At 54.1% G+C, this 18,300-nt stretch overlaps 1 protein-coding gene across 1 annotated transcript in view; it reads right to left on the reverse strand.

Annotated features, from left to right (window-relative positions):
• Positions 1-18,300, reverse strand: part of CCDC33 (coiled-coil domain containing 33) — a 119,951-nt gene that overhangs the window by 72,665 nt on the left and 28,986 nt on the right. The window contains 4 exon segments of the mRNA XM_079913612.1: positions 1,390-1,446; positions 1,450-1,499; positions 5,517-5,565; positions 5,567-5,671. Coding sequence (XP_079769738.1) covers positions 1,390-1,446; positions 1,450-1,499; positions 5,517-5,565; positions 5,567-5,671 — 261 coding nt within the window.

Here is an 18,300-nt window from a genome sequence, read left to right on the forward strand (position 1 = left end):
GGACCACTGCCTGCCTGCTCTCTTTGTAAAGATGTGATAACAAGGTCTGGGTTGTAAGTGGACAGAGAACCAAGAAGTCTGGGTGATGCTCCCAGAATTACAGCTGAAGTGCTGAGTCCCAGGTGAGTCACTCAACTCTGGGTCTTTGCTTCCTCATCCTGAGGCCCTGGGCTTGGGGTTCTTCTTAGAGTCTAGAGAAGGTAAAGACCCCCTGGGGCCATGGTTGAAGAGTTGCTTGGAAAGAAGGTCAGTGCCAGGGCCTAGAGGAGGGAGGGAGGAGGGGAACTAATCTGAACTGAGCACTTACTATGTGCCAGGTCCCTTGCTAGGTGCTTTATGCCCATCATTGCACTTGACCCTCCAAATGGCCATGCTAAGAGGGATATTATCTCAATTTTGCTGATGAGGAATTGAGGCCTGGGGTTTGGGAATATACAGTTAGCAAGCGGCAGACCTGACTTAGGAACCCAGGCTAACTTCACATTGTCCTTTACTCTAAACAACCAGAGTGGTCTGGAATGCACATGGAGAGAGGGAAAAGTGATGCTTCTGCCCATCTCTTGCCAGTGCCTAGTATACAGTAGGCGCTTAATAAAGTACTTGAGCAATGAAAGAGTGAATTCTCCCTTCTATCAATCAGCACTGGGGAGAGGGGTTGGGCAGGGGGGCTGGCCTGGGAGGTTTAGGCCATGGACAAAGGGGCCCTGAGGCTCCCCACTCCAGGCTCATGCCCTATTGCCCACTAGAGGGGTGCATTCCAGGGAACACTTTATTTCCCACACACCCCAACTCTCCTGGGCCCTCTTCCTGTCAACGCAGTGTGAGGAGACAGCACAGAAAGAACTGGCTTGGGAGACAATGTGACCTAGGCTCACACTTGACTCTGCTATTCACTTGCTTTGTAACCCAGGATGAGAGGATTCTGCTCTCTGGGTCCCAGTTCTATGTATGCAAAATGTGATTCACGTTGAGGATTAGAGTTGGTGTGTGTGGTGTCTAGCCCAGAACCTGGAACTTAGTAGGTGCTTTGTAAACACTGTATTTCTTTGATTTTTAGGTACATTTCCACTCTTTATACATGTACGAAGTGAGAATACAGCTTTAATTGGTGTATTCATTTAATGTGGTAGATGTTCTATGCTTATTGGACTGTTTTATGGAGATGAACTTGAAGAATTCCAAATTCTTATGGAAATCATTCCTGTCTATCGTCCAGGAGCTATTTTTCCTGAGCCCCACATGGGCCAAGAATTGTCATACATCTGGGTGGGCATGGGATGCCCAGGGTTGCTCTGAAGGAATAGCTAGGGACATCAAAGTGGTTCCCACCCACTCTCCCCCTACTTGTCCCAGGCCTAGATGGGCTCAGAGCCCAGGGCTCTGACTCACTTTCACCAGCTCAAAGTGGTAGGGGTGGAAGACACACAAGTACTTGATAGGGATTTGCTAGGGCAACAGCTCCTCTTTCTTTTTATTTTCCACCACCTTGAGGATCACATCTGGAGAGAGAAAAGATGAACACAGGGTCATGGCAGGGCTTAGCTGACCCCTGTCCCAGGTGAGACAGTTGAGAGGTGAACAAGGGAGCAGGGCCCACACTGAAGAACCAACATGCATGCACATGTGTGGAACACACAGATGCACACAACTTCACAAGCACTGTTTGAGCCCCTGCACGGGGCAAGGCTCCTTGCTAGGTGCTGTTAGGACTGAAAGATGCAATTCTTTCCTGCTCCAGAAACTCCCAGCCCAGAGATGAACACACAGAGAACTGATCCCAGTCCCCTTAGCAACGGACACATGTGCAGACACAGAGACACACACATAAGCAGGAATAGGACCCCTTCCCAGGAATAAGGCCCCCTTCCTCTGGTCACAGACACTCTCGCTAACTCCTCAGGCAGGAAGGGGAGGGCTTATCTCCCATATGCTATAGAGGGGGAAACTGAGGCTCAGTAAGGAAAAGTGATCTGTTCAAGGAATCTTTCAATGCAAATATCAATAAAAGTCTACTCCAAGTAAATGAAAACTGGTCTAAACACTAAGAATGATGCACCATTTAGGAAACTCCTTCCAAAGAGACTACATTTTGTCATCAAATGCATGAACTTCAGGAGGAACTCTGAGAAAAATACCAATGACCTGGAAATAATCATGGTGGTCCTACTTAGTGAGCACCTACTGATTGCCAGGCATGGGGACGGGCACACCTGAGCCATTATTCCAACAAATTTCCTCAGTCCCTCAAGTAGGAATCGCCATTTCTGTTTTCTAAATGTGGACACTGGAGCTCAGAGAGGTTATATAACTTGATCAGCATCACACAGCTAGTAAATGGCTGATGTGAGAGGCTGGATTTAGTGACCTTGGAGTCATCTTCCCACTCTGGAAGTCTATGATTTAAGGAGGAACAGGAGATGGGGAAGGAGGGAATGAAGAGGTGGATGGAGGAGGGAGCGAGATAAAAGAGAGATCTAAGAAGAATGGGAAACAGAGGAGCGGGATGGACGGGCGTACCCGAAGGGGACTCTTGGGTAGCTCCTTGCCCTCTGCCTCTTTTCTTGAGACAAGGACGTTTCAGCACCAGGGACAGCTGCCGCTCTGCAGGCTCCCTGGGAGCACAGTGCTGCTGGGTCACTTGGAGCTGGGTGGGTCATTTGGATGAGGGGGTGGAGGAGGAAGTTGACAGCTTTGCTGATTACTCTTCCTTTCCTCTTCCTCCCCACAGCTACCCGGGATGCACAGAGAGGGAAAGACACTTGCCAAAGTCCCTCAAGGGCAGGCCATGTGGGATTCATGTTCAGAGGAAAGAGGGGAAAATGGTCACCAAAAGGACTTGAGGCTGTCTTGAAGAAACTAGAGTAAGGGACTTCCCTGGTGGTTCAGTGGTTAAGACTCTGCACTTCCGCTGCAGAGGGCGCAGGTTTGATCCCTGGTCAGGGAAATAAGATCACATACGCCGGGTGGCCAAAAAATAATAAAATAAAATAAAATAGAAACATGAGCAAAGTAAGTGATACATTAAAAAAAAAAAAAAAAGACAGAGTAAGGCAAGAGGTGTGAAGTCAGCAGACCTGGTTTCTAGTACTAACACACCAACTTGCTTTGTGACCTGTAGCCAGTCATTTAACCTCTCTGAGCTTCATGTTCCTGCTCTGCAAAAGGTTAATATTTTAAAGAAGGAAAACTCTGTCCCTCTCCTAATAATTGCTGTAGGGAGGGGAATATGTTTTCCAACCTATGAAATTCTAAGCAAATGCTCCTCGTAGCTGTCACCATTTTCCTGCTCATTAACCATCTGTAGTGCTCCATACGCTTACCCAGCCCTGAGCAGATTGAAAAAACTCAGCTGGGGGATTCCCGTGCTCCTAGCCAAAGACACAACAGTAGCTGTGGAGGCTGCAGCCTCTCATGGCCACTACCCACGGGCCCTGAGTCCCCAAATACAGTTGGAATTTGCTGAGGCCGAACAAGGGGTGAGTGCCCTGCATTTTCCCCCTGCCCCCAGTCTCTGCAGCTCTGTGTGGGCAGCCACACAGATGAGCTGTAATTGGAGGGAATGGACAGCCATTCCTCCCTGTTCCTGTCTCCGTGCTACAAACACGCTTCATCAGTTTCTCCTCTGGGCATTGTGCCCCTCTGGCCTCCTACAGCTCCCTTTGTGTGGCCAACAAGCCATTTCTGCTGCCAGTCTGCTCTAGCCCTGACACAGCGTCTGCAACTCCCCTTTGCTTTTCATTAACACATCCTCGAGCTACCTCCTGCCTTTCCGCCACCTCTTGGTCTGGACCCCATCTCCCCCACCCTCCACCGCAGATATCACCACAGCAACCGGTTCCAACCAGGTTCTAACAAGCATCCAGCTACTTCAGTCTGCAAAGAGCCTGCTGCCAATATTCTCTGCTTGCCCATGAGGCCTCCCCACCCTCCTGTCCTCCCTGCAGTGAGTCCTGCTTCCCTCTCTGCTACACAGATGGGCCCCAAGGCCACTGACTCATCACGCCCTTTCCCGTAATCACCCCAGATGTGTAGAGCCCAGGACAGGATCACAGCCCTGGTCCTCTCATCACAACCCCTAACTTCCTGTCAGCCACATAGATGTATACACACACACAAACTACAGACACTTAGGTACCAACAGGTACATATCAGCTCCCAGGTAAATCTAGATGCACACGTAACACACTGTTGCAGCCAGACATGTGAATGCACGCACACACATACAAGACATACAGACATGCATGCCTGCAGGCATAGTCACAAGCACATACTCACACACTCACACAATGTTCACGCACGCACATGAACCAGCATGCAGGCATTCACACACAGGCACACACGAGCATTTGCATGAGATCCTAGGTCAATTTCTCCTCCTTTTCCACATTTTCTCAACAGCTCCATCTATCCCTTTACAGGCAGAAGAAAATTCTGGGGCTTGACCTAGAACTAGCTTCTTCCCCTTTTCCTGGCGCTCCTCTTCACCCCTTTTCTCTCTCCTTTTCCACCGTCTTTAACAGCTGGCTTTCTGCTCTTTGTGAGGTAGACAGGGAGCTCTAAGTCCCTGGCAAGATTTTCAAGCGCAGAGGTAAAGCATGTCATCTGAGGTGTGTCACTTGCAAGACGGGAGCCTGGGGCTCTTCTGACTAGGTATGACCAGAGACATCACGGGCACCTGCGAGTCTGTGCTGACAGTGCCTGATGCCGGTACCCACAGCTGTCCTGTCATCAGCCAGCCAATATTCCTGTGTGCCTGGCTTGAGTTCTCACCTGAGAGTGGAAATCAGGTAGGCCCCCAGTGTGGAAAACACAAGTGTGCACACTTATGTGTGTACACTGGTACCTTAAATTGCCTGCAGTGTCAGCATTTGCCGAAACACAGGGACTGGAAAGCCTTCTGGGGGTGGCGGAGTGAGAACTATTAGACAGTTTCTATGACAGCAGCCCCCGACTTTGGAAGCACAGACGCACTACTGTCTGACAGTGGGCAGTTCCCGGGGAGGACTAGACAGGATATGAAGCCATTCTAGGGAAGCAGCTAGAGCTCAGGAGCTATACTGAGAGCATGGAATGCTGATCCTAGGTTCCCCCCACTTACTGATTACTTGAGTTGAGCCTGTGATATAAGTTCCCTGAACCTCAGTGTTCTCATCTAAGCAATGGGAGCAGCATTGCTCCTCTTGGGAGGGGAGATCCAACGAGCAACGCATGGGGATGTGCCAGGAAGCTGTAATGTGCCATTTCAGTGGGAGACGGTGGTAATAACAACCATGAAAATAATAACAAGGGTCGTAAAATAGATAAGCTTTCATTGTCTGGAAAATTCATTTATGTGGAACAACTCATTTTTCGAGCAGGCTGGGGAGATGAGGCGTGACAGCATTATGATTTTTTTCCTTTAAAGTGCTTTTAACTGAGCCCAAGGAGACATTCAGGTGGCTTCCAGCTGCGTTGAGAGGGAGGCTGGTTCTGCCCTGCACCCCTCCTAAGCCCCGCCTGCCCCCTCACCGCCTCACCTTCACGCCCCGCATCCTCAGCTTGGATCTCCCCTTTGACCGTGTCCCCCCCAGATGGGGGCTTTGCTGGGCTCCGAGGGCACAGATGTGACTGCCTTGGAACTCTGGTTCTTCGCTGCCTCACATGTGGTTTTCCTTGGGAGGGGTGGGGCAGGCTGAGTCAGAGGGAGGGTGCCCTGCCTGTTGCTCCCCCGCCTCACACTTCACTGTCCATAATTCTGAGCAAAGAGTGGACGGGGCATGAATTGCTCCCTGTCAGGCAGAGACACTCATGTCATCCCAGGCCCAGGGAACGCCAGGCCTCTCTCCTCGGCTGCCCTGCCTGCCCGGGTGACCAAGGCACCAGAGGATGAGGGTGGGGGTGGAAGAGGAGGGAGACGCCTAGCCTGTCTGACTTCCCGCCCCCGGCCAGGTCAGGGCTTCCCAGCCTGAGTGCACAGACTCCCATGTTGATTCTCTTCTCGAGGTTCTGTTTGGTGGGAGGAGGTCTCTGGGCAGGGCAGCTGTGCAGTGCCCACCTGGTTGACCTCTCCTTTAACTTTCATCTCCCCAAGCTTCTGGCCCAGCTACCCGGCTCTGAACCTTTTCAATGGGGTACACACGCGCCACTATCTTCTGCAGCAGCCTTCTGCGGCCCTGCGTGCAGGGTCCCGGGCAGGGCACGTGGAGCGGGGCACGGGGCAGGGCAGGGGCTGGTGAGGGGTTTCAGGCCTGCAAGCCTTCAAGGCCCTGCAGGGTGAGGCTGTCCCAGGTGAGGTGGGAGCTTGGGCCTTCTGCATCCCAGCACATCCCCCAGGGGTCTGGGATGTGTCCCCGAGATCCTGAGCCATCGAACAGTTCGGTGAGAGAGTTCATGTTTCTTCTGTTGAGGAGGTTGTTATATCAGGGCTGTAAGCGGTGCTGCTACGTTAACTGCAGCAATCATGGGTGAGGACTCGTCTCAGAGAGCCTTGGCAGGGGGAGCCGCACCACACACTCGCGAGGGAGAAGCATCGTGGACAAATGGTACCCCAGGGTGGGCAGCAGAAATGGCGTCCATACCAGCCCTTGGCCCCCACCCCCAGAAGCCCCTAAAGAGAGCGTGGGGCAGGCGAACTGGCCCAGAAGCTCAGACCCAATGTGTCCCACGTGTTAGCAGCCCCAACCTTGATCCTTCCCATCCCAGCTTGTTCCTCTCTTCCAGGAAACCCTCTGGGACCCCCTGGCCCTCACTGCTCCCTCTCTCCTCTTGACTTGAGTGGCCTGGATCTTTCCTTCTAACCATTACAGCCCTACTCCTGTGGACACCCATTCTTGTGGGAGTGCTGTATTCAAACTCCAGGGGTCAACTAAGGATTCCCCTCTGCTGAGAGGTAGTATGACATGGTGATGATGACAACGGGGTCCCTGGAGTTAGACCACTTGGGTTCCAAATCCCAGCTCTAACTCGTAAGTAGCTGTGTGACTTTGGGCGAGGTTCATAACCTTGCTGTGATTTACCTCCTTCATCTGTGAAATGGGGACGGTAACGCAGGGTTGTTGTGGGCATGAAGTGAATTAATATGTGTGAAGTACCTGAGACATTGTTAGATACCATGAGAGTGTTAATAATAATAATAGTAGTAGTAGTAATAATAATAATAATTTTAATTGCCCCAGGTCTGGCGTCTCCCTATCTTGATCCCCAACTCTGGGTCTGCAACTGGGGGTCTCTGGCTGCTGTGACCAAGGTAAGTCACAGCAAAGAATACCCAGAAAGAGTACAGGCTTTGGAGTCACACTGACTGGTTTCCAGCCCACAGTTCTCTTCCGGCCAGGTCCCCTCCTGTCTCTGAGCCTCAGTTTCCTCTTCTGTAAGTAGTACCTCCCTCCGAGGGTTGGTTATAAGGACTGAGGAGAAAGCATGTTAAGCTCTGGCACACAGAAGGCCCCCATTCATGTTATTCCCTCATTTGTGATACAAAACAACCTGGGCAGGGCTTCCCTGGTGGCGCAGTGGTTGAGAGTCCGCCTGCCGATGCAGGGGACACGAGTTCGTGCCCTGGTCCGGGAAGATCGCACATGCCGTGGGACGGCTGGGCCCGTGAGCCATGGCCGCTGAGCCTGTGCGTCCGGAGCCTGTGCTCCGCAACGGGAGAGGCCCTCGTACCGCAAAAAACAAACAAACAAAAACAACCTGGGTGTGTCCAAAGCCACCTGACTGAGGGCAGCGTGAAGGGGAAAGGGATGCACTGCGGGAGGGCTGAGGTGACAAGGGGTGTGTTGCCCAGAGAGTTGGAGCGATGGAGCCCGCCAGACTTGGTGCCCACCCAGACACAGCCATCACTTCCCCACACCTGCAAAGCGGGTCCCTCTGGCCCAGGGCTGTGCGGGAGGCTGCCAGGCTGGAGAGAACAAGGCAGTGAGGCTGGTGGGTGGTGGAGCCCAGCCTGCCGATGCTCTTCAGGCCCCTTCCTCCCGGCTCCGTGACCTCTGCTAACTGAGGGGTGTGACCTGGACCCCTCCACCTGCCACTCTGCTCTGGTTCCCCCTCTGCCAGCCGCCCCCCAATGTCAGAGGCCTCAGAGCTCTCAGCAGCCTCCCGCCAGCCCCCATTCCACCTGCTCTGTTCTTTCTCCATGACTCCCTTCCTCTGGGAAGCAGGAACTGGGCTCCACAGAGGACAGAGGGCGGAGAGCAGCGGAACGGCAGAAGCACTAAGTGGAGACGCTTGCAATGATGCATGTGAGGAGGATGTCAGACCTTCCACACCCTAACAGCAAGCTTGCTCCTGCAGGGCGCGTGGTATTTGCATCCCTGGGGGCTTCTCGGTGCAAGGAGAGGACAGAATCGGGGGTGAGCGATGGACTTAAGTCACAGCAGTGCAGTGACACAGTTCAGGTTGGAGCCCATGACCCCAACTTGCCAGCCTGTCTTCCACTCTCCTGATGTCTTCAGCCCCTTGTCCCCTCCCCTGGGCATCTGGCAGGAGGAATTCCAGGTGGAAAGAGACGGGGAAGGGCAATGGACAAGGCTAAGGGAGTCTGCTGGTGTTGACTTCGCTCAGGCATAGAAAGAGTTAAGCAAGCACTTCCCTCAACACACACCACAGAGGTGGGGGGGGGGGCTAGGTGAGCAGAGAAGAAATAACTCTGGAGGGGTGAGACCCCAGGGGAAAGAGGAAGCTTTTAGCAGGTGGAGGGAGGCTGTCAGAGTAATGGCTTTTCTTGGCACAGCTGACTCCTCTGGGCCTTGATGTTATTCTAGAAACGAGAGCTAGAGGGGCCTCTGATTCCTCACAGAATTGGAGAAGGGGAGCAGCTCACACCCTGCTCTCAGCCCCCATTCTGTGCCCTCTGCTGGCACAAGAGAAGCTGAGTTCTAGGGTCCCTCAGGCCTCTGATGGAGCTCGGGTCTCCCAGTGCAGTCTCAGAGCCCAAGGGGCCTCTCTGGGACCTGCCTCCACACAGCCGCCTGCAAGCCTGAGATCCTCCCTCCCTGTCCCTAAAGCCCTGGCCTCGCTCTAGCAGGGGCCCGGGAGGAGCTGCCAGGTGCTGACCGCTGTCCTGAGGCTCAGACTTATTCCAGCCATGGGAGCAGGGCAGCCACCCCAGGATGGAACCGGGCTTGGGCTCAGAGGCACAGTGCGGTAGTCCTGGGTCCAAAGGTGCAGGAAATGTGACCCCCGCTTCAACCCAGCCCACCCCTCAGGGCACTGGAGGGGTGTGTGTATGTTTGACAAACTCCAGCCAGGCCCAAGCACAGCTGTGAGTGGGAGGGGAGAAGGACTGGGCTTTCCTTCTGTGAGGTCAGAACTAAGGAGAACATGTTGTCTGGTTCCCAGGGGCTGCAGCTGTGAGTGGAGGTGAGCACTGGAAACGCATGGGATGTTGATGGAGAAAGAGGGCAGGCTTCTGAGGTGCTCCCCACCCTCCACTGTCCTCTGAAGGCCCCCTAGGGCACACACCTCATGGGTGGAACCTGTGTGCCACTGTCCCTGTGTCCAGGAAGTCTCCCCTCGCTCCTCTCTTTCCCCTCCCCCATTACAAGCGCATATGTGCATGCATGGATGTGTGTGGACATACACACACATACACATGCACAGGATGCCCCAGAGAGGTTTGTGTGCCACACTGTACCCAATCTCTGTACACAGTCCCCAGTCTACCAGCCCTCAAGCTGCCGCCACGGTCTCTAAGCCCACCTCCTGCTCTGCCTGTCCTCTTGGTCTTCCACATTCCTCAAAGCATCAGAGCACGAACAACTGTCAAGGTCCGGCCTCCTCCTGGGCAGGGCTTTGGAAGGATGCAGGCCACCTGTGTGCCAATCCCAGGGCAGCCCCTGGGAGATCATGGGAAAGGGGAGCACCCCAATCTGGGTCTGTTCTGGCTGCTGGGGTCCTGGCTGGGCAGGGTCTTGAATCCTGAAAGACCAGAGGGATATTCCCAGAAGCCCTGGGGAAAGAGGTGGCTGGGTAGATGGAGAAGGATATGACGGAGGGCAGAACCTTTAGGTGGCTGGGTGGCAGAACAAGAGGTCTTGTGACCTTTTGACCTGTCCTCCACAGCCCTGCTGCTCTCTCCCAGGGAAACTTAGAGGGAGGTGGGGGAACACGTTCAGATTAAGATTCCTGCAGGCCTAGCACAGGGATCAGCTCGGTGCTTTGTGACCACCTAGTGGGGTGGGATAGGGAGGGTGGGAGGGAGGGAGATGCAAGAGGGAAGAGATATGGGGATGTATGTATATGTATAGCTGATTCACTTTGTTATACAGCAGAAACTAACACACCATTGTAAAGCAATTATAGTCCAATAAAGATGTTAAAAAAAAAAAAAGATTCCTGCCGGCCAGATGCTGGCGTGTCATGATTGGGCCTTATCCTGTCCTGAGGAGGCAGGGCAATTCCGTTCTACCTGGACCCTCCATGCAGGTCTCTGAGCCAGGAAGGCCAGCCTCCCTCATCCGCTGAAGTCTAAGAGGCACCCAGACTCCCAGGTCACAGGCCTACCTCTATCCCTGGAAGGCACAGAAAAACCCCATGACCTCCTCCTCCCCCAGAGGCCCAGCCTTGTGCAACAGGGACAAAATGGGAGAGTTGACCTCTGCAGAGATGGTCATCTGAACGGGCTGGTCAAAGGCTGGATTCTTGTGTTGCTGACCCTGCCTGGGCTGGACCAGGGAAGGAATGTTTCCTGGAGGAAGCAGGGTTTGAATAGTTGGAAAGGAGGACCTTCCCAATCGGAGGATAGAGCCTGAGGCTCAGAGGCGCCATGAGCTCATGGGCAGCTCTGGGGAGGGGCTGGCTGGCCCATCTAGGGTCCGTGGGTTGGGAGCATGGGTTGGAGTAGTGAGAGAGGAAAGCGAGGCTTGTGGGCCTCCCTTACCCCATTCCCTCTCCAGCCCCTTCTCTCCACACCCAAATGCGTCATCCTCTGAGGCCAGACAGGCAGGAGGGAAAACCCCCGGCTGTCACAGGACCAGAGGATAGCTGGGCATAGCTGGGCAAGAAGATGCGGCCTGAGGCTCCATGAAGGAGGAGCTGAGATCAGAGGCAGGGAGTGTCTGGTCTGAAGCTCCCTTCTCTCGCCTCTCCCACTTCACCAGACAGCAGCCCATCCATGGCACTCCCCACTCCATGACTGCCTCTCCCCAGCCCCCAGTGCATCTGGTCCTTGTGGGTTTTGAGCTCTTGGGAGGCTGCCACTTAAAGGCATGAGCGGGGCTGCTATTCTCAGCAAAGTGATGGGCTCTCGTCCTAGGTTTCATTTATTAATTGGACTCTAATGAACCATCACTGATTGTTGATGGTGCTACACCGCTACAGGCGGGCCTCAAGTTAGAGAACTGAGGTGTGACGGGGGTGTAAACCGGAGGCCAGCCATCTCGCAACCACACGGGCGTGGCTCCTCCCCTGCACTTTCCTGCAGGGAGTGGGGACTGCTCTAGAAATCAGAAACGGCACATTCCAAGGAACTCTGAGAGCAGCACTCTGGCAAAGGGAAAAATCTTTCTGTAAAACCCAGAACGCTCCCCACATCTCTACCCACACATCATCTGAAATAGTCCTGCTGTTCTCAGGGGAGCCCCTTCTGGTCAACAGGCACCCCTCCGCATGGCATCTCAGAAAGGCAGCAGGGCAGGGATAGCCTTTCCATATGGTCCAGGGGAAAACCAGAGCCCACAGAGCTTTGTGACTGGTCCAAAGTCAGACTCAAGCCCCAGTCTGTCAGGCACTATCACATCCTTTATCCTCTCCAGAGGAGAACTTCCTTGTTTTCCAGAGAGCCCTTTTTCTCTCTTGAGGCAGGAGATGGTACGGGGCCAAGAAGGGCCCCTGCCTGTGCCATCTGCCGGCCTTTGGAATATCTAGCTGTGGCCTATCCTGTGGCCTAGCTTGGTGGGGGGACCTGGGAGCCATCTCCTCAGGTGGAGGAGAGAGGGTCAGCTGTCAGTCAACACTGTAGCCCTAGGGGATGGAATGACAGCCCCCTTGACAAGGGACAGCCCTGGGTGGGACAACCCCGTGAGATCCACCATGACTTGGAATTCTTCTTGATAGTTCACTCTGAACATCCCCTCTTCTGAGTACCCCCTTTCTCATGGATGCAGCTTTAGAGCAGGAGGAATGTGGGCAGACATACAGGTGAACTTCCCAACCTCAGAAGAATGACTTGAGACGCAGAGCCCTACCTCCTGCCCCCTTCCAAGAGACAGCCTCCCTGAGGGGTCCTGGTACCCAAGTTCTGGGCCTGGAACCTGCTCAGCTGCCTTCTGCCTTGGGAGACTGTGGGCATAGGACATGTGAGTAGTGTCTACCACCACTGCCCTCCTCCCACTAGGCTGTGAACCCCTGGAGGACAGGGATTTGCCTTGTCACTGCTGTAGCTGTTCCCAGCTCCCAGGCTGGGCACAGCGGGACCCAGCAAGTGTTTGCTGAGTGAAGGGAGGGGTGACAGACCCTTGGAAAACCATGTGGAGACGGAGGTAGTCCCTCCTCTCCAGCTCTGTTAGGCCAGCCCCCAGTCCAGACTGCTGGGACCCTGTTTTAAACGCTGGCAGCTCATCAGTACCGCCCTGGAAGCAGCTCTTGGGCTGGGAGGAAGGTTCAGATTCCAAATCCTAGTCCAAACGCATGTCCTCAGATGGAGGAAAGCAGAGCCCAGCTGTGGGGACTGGGGTCCCTTGAGACCCTCGGTCCAGCCTGGGTCCTGGCCTCCATGTCCCTGCCTGGGGCCCTGTGGCTGTATCCTGGGTCTGTTCCTCCTGGCCACACTGACCATCCTGATTGCCCGCAGCTGTAGTCATGGTCTGCGCCCCCCCCACCCCTACCCCAGGCCCTGCTTTGAACGTCCACAGAACACAGCATGCGCACGGCACTCCCCACAGGCCCTGGGGCTGCCTGGGAAGTCAGAAAATGAGAGACGGGGCAGGAAGAGGGGCTGATGGGGGACCACCACTCCCTCCCCTCACTCAGGGTGAGCCGCACCTCTGTCTCTACCTTTGTGGGAACAGGGAAGGGGGAGGCCACAGCCTGCCCTCCCCAGAGAGAAAACCGCTCAGCCTTGGGAGCATTCCCGGGCCAGACAGACAGGATTAACGCTCAGGCTCATGGGTTGTGGGTCTGAGTCCTGGCTGTACAGCCTACTGACCGTGCAGGCTCATCCTTTAACAATCTCTGAGCTCAGCTCCCCCCCCGATGATCGCTCTCTGTAACGCACAGGTTTCTGGATGGACGAGAAGGCCAGTCTGGGGAAGACTGAGTCTGGGGTGGAGTGTACACTCACCAGTGGGTCCAGGGGCTGGAGCTTAGGAGAAAGGCCTGAGCTGGATCTAGACATCTGGAACCTTCAGAATAGGGGTTGGGGTGGGTAGCCTGGGGTGAGCGAGATCTCCCAGGAGAGCAGAGATGCAGGAGAGAGTCGAGGACTGAGCGGGAACATGGGCATTCACAGGGTACAGGGAGAAAGGACCCCACAGAGGAGTGGGCAGAGAGAGAAGGGGGAATCAGGATGGGAGTGTCCTGGAAGCAAAGAAAGAAGGGGCTTCAAGAAGGGGGATGCCTCTCAGACTCGTATAAATGCTGAGCGGCCGTGGGGCAGTATCTGGCCCCTGGGAGAGGAGGACAGTTGGCGAAGCTGGCTGTGGAGGTTGAGTCTGAGCAGGCTGAGGGGTTCAGGACGGGAAGACGGGAGGTGAGACTCAGATCCAGCTGAGCAGAGGTGTTTGTTCTGCCGGTAAAAACTGGTTGATTTCACATAACAATGTGCATTTCTGACTTCTCTTGAAAAATTGAGAGCACCGACAACCCAAGCCTGCATTCCTCCCTCCTTGGCAGAAATCAGCAGGGGTGCCTGGGGGCTGCTCTCAATGAGCCAGTGCCCTCGGGTTTGCCAGTGGATTCAGCTCTCTACGGCATCATACACCCGGCTGACTTCAGTGTTTTTTAACTGGCTTGGGACTTGAAGGCACTGACCGTGCCATCCCTGGCCATTCCTTCTGGTGGAATCTCATTGTGTGTGTAGGGTTGGGAACAGACAGATATGGGGAGAGCACAAGGGCAGAAGGAGCTGAATTGGAACCCGAACCCTGGCTCCCTGGCCAATGGGTCCCTCCCTCTTCGATAGATGCTAGACCACGGGGCATGTGACCCTGAAGCCAGTAGGGGCCAGGCAAGGGCAGAGCGAAGCCAGACCGAGCCTGGAGGGGGCACCAGGCCTCCTGGTTGCTCATGGTGTCCTGGGAGGGAGGAGGAGCCCCGTCAGCAGCGGCTTTGTCCGTGCTCAGAAATAAGCAAACCAGACAGCCCATGTCTAATGCAATGAGGACAGCAGGAAGGCCTCCACTGGCTTGCCTCATTTCCTGAAATCTCCCCACTAATACTTGCTTCTTTTGGTAAGCATTGTCCTTTCGGGCTGCTCCTCCAGGATTCCAGCAGTCCTCGGGGAGAGCTCAGGCTTTGGGGGCTTGAATAAATGTTTCGGCATGAGAAGACCTCACGGGCCCTTGGCAGAGGGGATGGGGGAACATCTGGAAAGAATCCTGCAGCTTCAGTCTGGCTGGGGGTCTCGGGCCAGCCTCCTTTTAAGCGCTGATGACAGCTGTGTTTATAGCCCTGGGACATGGGGATGTTCTCACTGAACAAAAATTCTGAGGCTCTGAGCCTCAAGGGACTGCCATCATTTGGAACAGGTGCAGGTAGGTGAGGCCACGCTGTAGGCAGGAGGCCCTGCATGGAAGATAAGACCCAGGATTCTCAGGGCCTTCTCTACCACGTGACTTCTCCCACAGGCATCCTCCTGGGAAGGAAGGAGGCTTGGCCTCTGCCAGAGCAAGTGGCCGGTTGTCAAGATGGGGACAGTCATCTTCATCTGCTCCACTCCCACTGGCCATCCATGTGAACTTCGTCAAGTCCCTTCACTGCCCTGGGCCTTGGCCTCCTTGGGTATCACATGGGGCTAATGCAACCTGCCTCCCAGGCCTGCTTTATTAGAGCCAGAGTGCCTGGAGACCCACGCTCTGAGTGAGCTCAGTGTGGGACTCAGCAGCAAACGGGGGTTGCTTTTTACTCCCGGTGCCGTCCCATGACCACTGTCACTGTGAGTGTTATTGTTATTTTTGCAAGTCCAACCCTCTGGCTGCTGAGACAATCTCCCAGGTCACCTGTGGTTCATACCGGACCTCCACCTACTTCGCCCAAATTCCTGCCCTCTGGGGCCCTTGGCCAAGGTCCACAGCCAAACAAGGGAAAGTGTGAGCAGGCAGGTCCCAGGAGCGGTCTTCAGACTGGTCACTGGATCGTCTCTGCAAGTCTGGGTTAGGACCCTGATGCCAACATCCCCTTCCAAGGGCAACAGCTACGTAAAGATCGAGGCGGAGAGTGAGGTGGAAAGAGCTTTTGATTTGGGAATCCTGGATCCTGGATTGGGTACCCACTAGTTCTGTGACTTTGGGCAAGTCACAAAAATGCTCTGAGCCTTAGTAACTGCATGTAAAAAATGAGGACAATGTTACCTAGTTCATGGGACGGACTGATGATTAAATGATATCACGCACACACTCACACACTCACACACTTAACGTTCCTTTCTTACTAGGACCTCTGACGAAACTGCCCTACTTTCAATATCTTCTTCAGTTAGTCACCAGGGTCAGGCTCAGTCTGGGGCCAGGGTCAGGGCTCTCAGGCTTATCCAAGAAGGGAAGCAGCCCTTCCCCTCCCAGTACTTGCTCTGTCCCTGCTCATTAGCTCTGGGCAGCAGGCAGTCAGAGAAGAAGCTGCCAGCTGGCAGCCCGGCCATCCAGCCTTTGGCCAAGGGTCAGAAGCCCACAGGCCGCCTCCTGGCTGGCCCCTTCTCCACACTCTGCCTGCTGGGGTACTCCCCACCTGTCAGGACCATTGCCTTCCTGATCCCTGCTGTGCTCTGACAGACAGGTCTCTCTGTGCCAAGCTGGGGGGCAGGTGCTGGGCACTTCTCAGGCCCCAGAGCCTTGAGCCAGGCCCAGACCACTCAGGGGAGACCCTGGGCCTGACCACTGACCCAGCAGACTTGGATGTGGAATCTGTTGGGCAGTACACCTGGGGCTCTTGTTGCCTCTAAGGAACTGAGTCCGTTTCCCAGGCCAGAGCACAGACCAGCCCGGCAAGCCTGGGACAGCGTGGAGGCCAAGCCTTATATCCTGGCCATGGGAAGGCCAAGACTCAGAGAGGGGCAGCGACTCCCCTGAGGTCACACAGGGAATCAGGGCCTGTGGGCCAGACTCTGGGTTTTCCTGATTCCATTCTGGCTTCTCTCCACTGACATGTGGTTTCTTCTGCTAGGTCTCACGTGCCCACTGTGACTCTTACTAAGGATACCCCCTCTCCCTGTGTGATATTAGACCTGTCAGCATCTCCCAGATGGTGGTCTGGCTCCACCATCTCTTGGGACAGGTTCCCAGGTGAGGTATTCAGCATCAAAAGGTAAAGTAACTTTCCCAAAGTCACAGAGCACGCTCAAAACATGACCAGATTCATTCATTCATCTGTGTATTCATTCATTCAACAATTATTAATTGAGAACTTCCTATGTTTCAGAGTCCGTGTTGAAAGTAGGGATAGGATGGTGAAGGAAACAGACCTGGTGGTTGCTCGAGGAACTAGCGGGGGACAATGGGATGAGGCACTGATGAAGAATAAGCCAAGAATCACATCAAAGCCCATGAAACACGTGAAACTGAAGCTGCAACACTGGAGAAGTACACAGTCCCATGGAGGCATGTAATGCGGGAGGATTAGGTCTGATCTGGGAGGTCGGGAGGGCTTCCTTGAGGAGGTGATGACTGAGCTGAGATCCGAAGAGGGGAGGGGAAGAGAGAATGTTCTGGGGGAGGGAGAGTGCAAAGGCCTGGGGTGGGAGGGAAGAGGGTCTGCTCAGAGCATTGAGAGATGCTTGTCCATCGGGTGTGGCTGGAGCAGAGAGAGGGAGGTGGGGTCATGCTGCTGGGGAGCTGGAGGCGCTGACAAAGACCCAACCGTACTGGGTGTAGAATCCTCAAACCCTGAGAGCAATGTGAAGGGTTCAAAGAGTGGGTTCCTCTGGTACTATGGCATCACAGCATCGAATGGTAACCTGCCTTTGAACGGGGTTTGAAGAGGGGCAATATTAGATGTACCAAGAGCAGAACAGTGCAGTAACCTAAGGCGGTGGAGCCGGCAGAGAGAAGTGGATAAATTCAAGATCGGAGAGGAACTGACACGACTTGGCAATGGATTGGATGGGGGCAAAAGAATGTGATTACTGATGCCAGGATGCAGATGAGCTCACACGAAGAGAGAGGATAGAGAAATAAGAGAGACCTAGGGTTGAAACCTGCGACAGGCCGACATCTAATTCCAGGTAGAAGTGTTGAAGAGGTACACATAGAAGAATATAAGAGTAGGGCATCTTGGAAGCCAAGAACAGCAAGGCCCGCCAACACAATCGGTGGTCATGAGGGGTTAATGCCAGAGAGACCGTGAAAGATGAGATACCCATTGGAAGGAGAACTAGGCATGATGATCTCTGGTGACTTCAGAGACGGCTATTTCAGTGGAGAAGTGGGGTCAGGCTGGAAGCAAGTCAATGGCTTAGCTGGAAAGAGGCAGAACCGACCACAAGATGAACCAAGTGGACCTGTTGGTCTGTCATAGTCGCCACTGGAGGACACACCCTATTACTAGATCGGCTCAAGGCTAGAGCCTGCATGGTGGAGGGAAGTGGCTACACCCCAAACTAGGGAGGCCCCATCTTGGACCTGAACCGTATTCTGCTCCTCACTAATGGGTTGAGTAAGTGGCTTTGGGGCACTCTCGGGCCTGTGCTTCAACCCTCCCCCACCTTGGGGCCCCACAATGGGCCTGCCTGCTGAGGATGCAACACCCCAGAGAGGAGGAGGGAGCTCGGCAGAGACAAGAACCTCCAGGACCCCATTCCCAGTCTGAGGTGAGACAAATGGGATGGAAGAAAGTAGGAAACGAAGCCAGGAGACCGAGCTGAGGGCACCAAAACACAGGCAACAAAAAGATGAGAAAAAAATGCTTGAAAGACTATAAAATTATATATATTCAATATATATCATGTAATATGATTTAATAGTATTTAATATATATAGTATATAATATATATTTTGAGCATTGAAATATTCATTGTGAGAAAAATGAAAACTTTGGTGGATTTGCTCATGCCTATTATATGCTCTGTTACTGTGTCTTTGGAATCAGACATGGTGGAGGGGCGGATATCATATCCTTTCCAGGGGTTAGGGCTTCTGAGGGTCTCGGTCCTCCCTCTGGGGTTCCTGCCTCGGG

This window comes from Stenella coeruleoalba (assembly GCF_951394435.1).
Source record: "Stenella coeruleoalba genome assembly, chromosome: 2".
Lineage (NCBI taxonomy): Eukaryota > Metazoa > Chordata > Mammalia > Artiodactyla > Delphinidae > Stenella > Stenella coeruleoalba.